This window comes from Nestor notabilis, unplaced genomic scaffold (assembly GCF_000696875.1).
Source record: "Nestor notabilis isolate BGI_N333 unplaced genomic scaffold, ASM69687v1 scaffold20883, whole genome shotgun sequence".
NCBI classification, from domain to species: domain Eukaryota; kingdom Metazoa; phylum Chordata; class Aves; order Psittaciformes; family Psittacidae; genus Nestor; species Nestor notabilis.
This window is the reverse complement of record NW_009922607.1, coordinates 608-5,430: the sequence shown is the minus strand read 5'-3', so window position 1 is coordinate 5,430 and position 4,823 is coordinate 608. Positions and strand designations below refer to the sequence as shown.

At 60.4% G+C, this 4,823-nt stretch overlaps 1 protein-coding gene across 1 annotated transcript; it reads left to right on the top strand.

Moving 5' to 3' along the window:
* Positions 1 to 7: 7 nt before the first annotated feature.
* HPS1 (Hermansky-Pudlak syndrome 1) lies at positions 8 to 4,362 on the top strand (the record flags this gene model as incomplete). The annotated part of the gene is given in 18 exon segments (XM_010011717.1): positions 8 to 127; positions 194 to 338; positions 544 to 650; positions 835 to 995; positions 1,072 to 1,174; positions 1,268 to 1,372; positions 1,452 to 1,521; positions 1,616 to 1,683; positions 2,257 to 2,424; positions 2,499 to 2,675; positions 2,747 to 2,814; positions 2,929 to 2,961; positions 2,963 to 3,031; positions 3,135 to 3,200; positions 3,370 to 3,514; positions 3,612 to 3,725; positions 3,858 to 3,940; positions 4,200 to 4,362. Coding segments are annotated over 18 exon segments (1,965 nt in total), but the record flags the coding sequence as incomplete, so codon positions are not given.
* Between the last annotated feature and the right edge of the window lie 461 nt (positions 4,363 to 4,823).

Sequence of the window (4,823 nt, the reverse complement as noted above, 5' to 3'; positions counted from 1 at the left end):
TGAGGACAGCCTCAACACCCTCTTCGCCCCCCTTATCATCTCCTGCACGGCACTGCTGGAGAAGCTCGCCGACACCTACACTTGCTTTGCGACCGACCACGGGCGGCACCTCCACGTTCTGCACATGGTAGGACCGGCACCGGGGACCGGAGCGTCCCAGCCGGCCCCGACCTAACCCCGCTGCCGGTTGCAGTTCGGGGACTGCCTGTACATCGCAGTGAACGGCGACGGGACGGAGAGCGAGGATGACCTGCGCCGGACGCTGTTCGTGCTGCGGCGCTTGGTGGAGGTCCACTGCGGCCTCGTTACGCTCGATTCCCACCTCATCCGCAAGGAGTGAGTGGGCACGGCCGGCACGGGCTGGCATCCCAGGCTGCTGAGGCAGCTGCCTGCATGGAGCCCCGGGGCGGTGGGAGTGTGTGTCTCCAAGCTGGGACCCCTGCTTTGCAGCAGGACCCCCTGCCTGCTGGGCTGCAGCTGAGTTTTGGGGTGTGCGTCCCACCCGGGGAGGTTACAGCCGTCTCTCAGCTGTCACTGTGGCTGTGCGGCCGGCTGATTCGGAGCAGCGGGAACGTGTCTGGAGCTTGCTGCGGGGCCTGCTGGACACCTACAGCCGCATGCGGGAGGAAGACCAGAGCTTTGCAGTGGAGGTACCATGCCCTGGGGTGTCCCTTGACTTGGGGCATCCCATGGTTGTGTGGCTGCATGGAGTCTTGGGATGTGGGGAACAGCTTTTGGCTGGGGACTTGGAGGCAGCTCCCTGAAGGAGTGGAAGCTGTGGGCTGTGTGGCTGCATCTGGAGCTCAGCAGCCTTCCCCCCTCCCTGCATCCCAGGCTGTGGAACGGCTGATCCACCCTCAGCTGTGCGAGCAGTGCATCGAGTTCCTGGAGCAGCAGGTGGTGCAGTACATCAACTCCAGCCCTGAGCGCGGCGGAGACGAGGTGTGCCATGCCTTCCTCCTGGTGCACACCAAGCTGCTGGCCTTCTATTCCAGGTGCACCCAGCCCCACCACCCTCCCCAGAGCAGCCATTCATGCTCCTGGCTCACCCTTCCCTTTTCTGTTCTGCAGCCGCAACGCCAGCTCCATCCGCCCTGCTGACCTGCTCATCCTCATCCTCCTGGTGCAGGACCTGTACCCCAGCCAGAGCGCTGAGGAGGAGCTTGGACCCCAGGTGCTCCAGAGCAGGGTGTGGGGGGCAGTGGATCTGGGTGCCCCCATGACGTGTTGCCTTGGAGGGCTTATTTTTTTTCCCTCTTTTTGGAAGTCCACAGCAGAGAAGGTACTCCCACAGGGACCCAAGAGAAGTGAGAGCATCCCCGTGAGCAGCCCTGGCTCCCATGGAGCTGCAGAGAAGGACTCAGATGACCAGGTGAGTCCCTGGGATAGTGACCTGCAGGCTGGGCTGTCCACATCACTCCCATCACTCACCAAGCTGTCCCCTCTGGCAGGATACAGATGATCTCTCTGTCCCTGAGGTCTACTACACACCTGAGCCCTCTCCAGGCAGGCACAGCACAGGTGAGTGCCCAGCCCTGTGCCCCCCAGCCCTGCCCTGTACCCCCTCCCTGCGTGTGGGGCTGGCAGGGAGGGCGACCTGCCGTGCTCCCTGCAGGCAGTGACAGCTGGTCAGAGAGCGCTGAGATGCTGAGCACAGGGGAGGTGGATGCTGCAGATGTCCAGGTGAGCAAGGTGTCCTGCAGTCCCTCCTGGCTCCTCAGCCTGTCTTGGTGCTCTCTGCGATCTCTGTTCCTTGTCACTCTTCACACTTGTCACACAGTGTCGCGCTGCGCTGTGGGTGCCCCAGGCTCTTGGGCTAGGGTTGTGCCCTGTGTCCCCCACGTTGTGCATAACTGTGACAGCTCTGACCACCCTCTCTGAGGCACTGCTTACTGTCTCCCTGTCCAGAAGTGTCAGCACGGAGGGGCCAGGGCTGCCTCAGAGCAGTCTGGTGTCTCCCTCTGCTGCCTCTGGGCTGCTTCCCTGATAGATGCCAGAGAGCCTCACACACTCTCTGCAAGCATGAGCCTCGGCATAGGGCATTTACAGCCTGTCTTTGTAAGCAGCTGCCCCACTACTTGCTGCTCTTTTGGGGCCCCTGAGCACTTCCCTCACTGCTGATCTTTTGTCACGTGGCCTCTCCAGCTCCCTTGCTTCAGTCGTGCCTGGTTGCAGCTTTCAGGGCATTGCTGTGTCACGAGTTGGTGTGGGCTGTCTTATCTCTGTGGGGGCTGAGAATCTCCTTTCTCTCCCTAGATGGCAGAGGACTTGCTCCAGACCTTGGGGCCTCTGGTCCCTGAAGCTTCAAACCCCAGGAGGATCTTCCTGGATGCAAACCTGCGGGAAGGTTACTGCCCCTTACTGCCACACACCATGCACTGCCTCCTGCTCTGGCCAGGCATCTCCCTCATCCTCCTGACCAAGGTGAGCTCACTCTAAGGTGAGGGATGTGATGCTGTGCTGGGTCCTGGCTCACCCATATCTCCCTTCCCCAGCAGGGCCCCACAACTCAGGTGGCCATCACCTTGTACCAGCTGCTGGATGGTTTCTTGGTGCTGGAGAAGAAGCTGGAAGAAGGGCCGGAGGTGGGAGCCCCACGCTCTTACCCATTTCTGGCTGAGCTGCGGCAGCGCATGGACAAGTTTGTGAAGAAGCTGAGCGGGCAGGACATCCAGGTGGGAGTGGGGATGCGAGGACTCTGTCCTGGTGTCCCCACTGCCTGATGCTGAGCCTGGTCTCTCTGTAGTTGCAGAACACCTGGGTAGACTTCAAGAATAAGATATTTTCCCGGACCGAGCCTGGGAGCTCTCTGGAGTGAGTACGGGGTGACCAGGGAAAATCTGCAGGGCAGGCAGGGAGCACCGCGGCTGTCCCTGCAGTGCTGGGGACTCAGGCCAAACTCGGCAGCATCCATGTCTTCTGGCTTAGGCTGCTGCAGGCAGGGACCAACATGAAGCGGCGGGCGGGGCTCTTTTTTTTCTGGCCACAGCCTGTCCCAGGGGCTGCGGGACCGTGCCCAGAAGCTGATGAAGTGAGTGCATGGGGTGACCAGGATCCCCAGGAGGCTGCCCCGCACCTAGCTCTGCTGGGGCTTGGGGGTTCTTGTCCTTTCTCACCATGCCTTTTCTTGGCAGGGAGAAGCTGCTGGACTGGCGGGACTTTCTGCTGGTAAAGAGCAGGCGCAATATCACCATGGTGTCATACCCGTCCTGTGTCTGGGAACCCAGTCCAGCGAGGAGGGGTCCCCAAGGGGGAGGTGGGAGTGGGACACTGTACCCCCATCACTGGGCTCAAGGGGAGAAGTGTGGTGGTCAAAGGGGCTGTCCTGGAAAGGCACCAAAGTTGTTGGACACCCTTAACCCACCTCACATACCTGGAGGACTTTCCTGGCCTGGTGCATTTCATCTATGTGGACCGCACAGCTGGGCAGATGATGGCACCATCACTCAGTGTCACAGAGAGGTCCAGCTCAGAGCTGGGCAAGGGCCCCCTTGCCACCTTCGTCAAGAGGAAGGTACTGCTCGTGGGGCTACAGATGGGATGGGTTCCCCAGGAGGGTGTGGTAGTTGGAGGGTCTTCTGCTCAGGTTTCAGATGCCCTTTGTCCCCCAGGTCTGGTCTCTAATCACGTTGGCCCGGCGGTACCTACAGAAGGGCTACACAACACTCATGCTGCAGGATGGTGACTACTGCTGCTCCTACTTCCTCTGGTTTGAGAATGAGCTAGTATGTGGGGCCAGATAAGGGCTGAGCCCCTCTTCCCCATCACCTTCTCAGGGCAGGGCTGTAGGCACAGTTGGCTTCAGCTCTTTGGCAGTCTCTTGCCTGCTCCTGCCCTCTCCTGTCATCTCTCCCCAGGGCTACAAGCTGGAGGTGATGGAGGTGCCAGTTCTCTCCGATGATTCTGCTCCCATTGGGATGCTGGCAGGAGACTACTACAGGTGAGCAGTCCCCAGCCATGTTGTTTGGCACCAGGGCCTGGAGCTGTTAGTGATGCTGTCCTCACTGGGATGTCACTGCAGGATGGTACCAGTGCTGTGGTGTCACCAGGGTTGCACCAGCCCATCTTGTTAGCCTGGTGCCATGGTCCTGCCAGTAGACGGGTGCTGTGTCTTTGCCAGGGACTATCTAGGGGGAAGGTGATTAGAAAGCGAGTGCTAGTCTGCTGTACCTGCTGAGCCCCCATCTTCTCCTCCCCAGGAAGCTGCTGCGTTACTACAGCAAGAACCACCAGGCAGAGGTGGTGAAGTGCTACGAGCTACTGACTGTGCACTTGGGCATCATCCCCTCTGAGCTCGTGGTCCAGCAGGCCTGTGACTTGGCCCGGCGCCTCTGGGAACCCTCCCGCATTCCCCTGCTCTGAGCTGCCTCCAGCCACCTCGGGGCTGGGATTAAAGCAGGGCTGTGGGTGTTCCCAGCACACAGGTGGCTTTCTTGGTGTCTGTGCTGTCAGCCGTACCTCCAGGCAGCCATGGGCAGCCTTCCCGTCCTCCAGCCTGGCTCCCCACGGGCTTCACTGGCACCCAGCAGCCTTCGGGGACAGGCAGAGAATGGGGCCGAGAGGTTGTTGGCAAATCACTATCTTGCTGAAAAGTGTGTTTCCAAAGCAGGATTTATAGCACTAGCTTGGCATCGCTGACAGGCTTTGGCTTGAGAACAAAACAGCATAGCCAAACCTGTGCGGATGAATGGCCCACGGTGTGCCCCTGTCCCCTCTGTCCCCAAATGTGGAGTGCAGGGCCCTTGACAGCTTGGGCAGGGTCTCGGGAGGTGGAGACCCCAACCTGGACTTCCAGGCACCAGTCAGCCACAGAGACAAGCTCA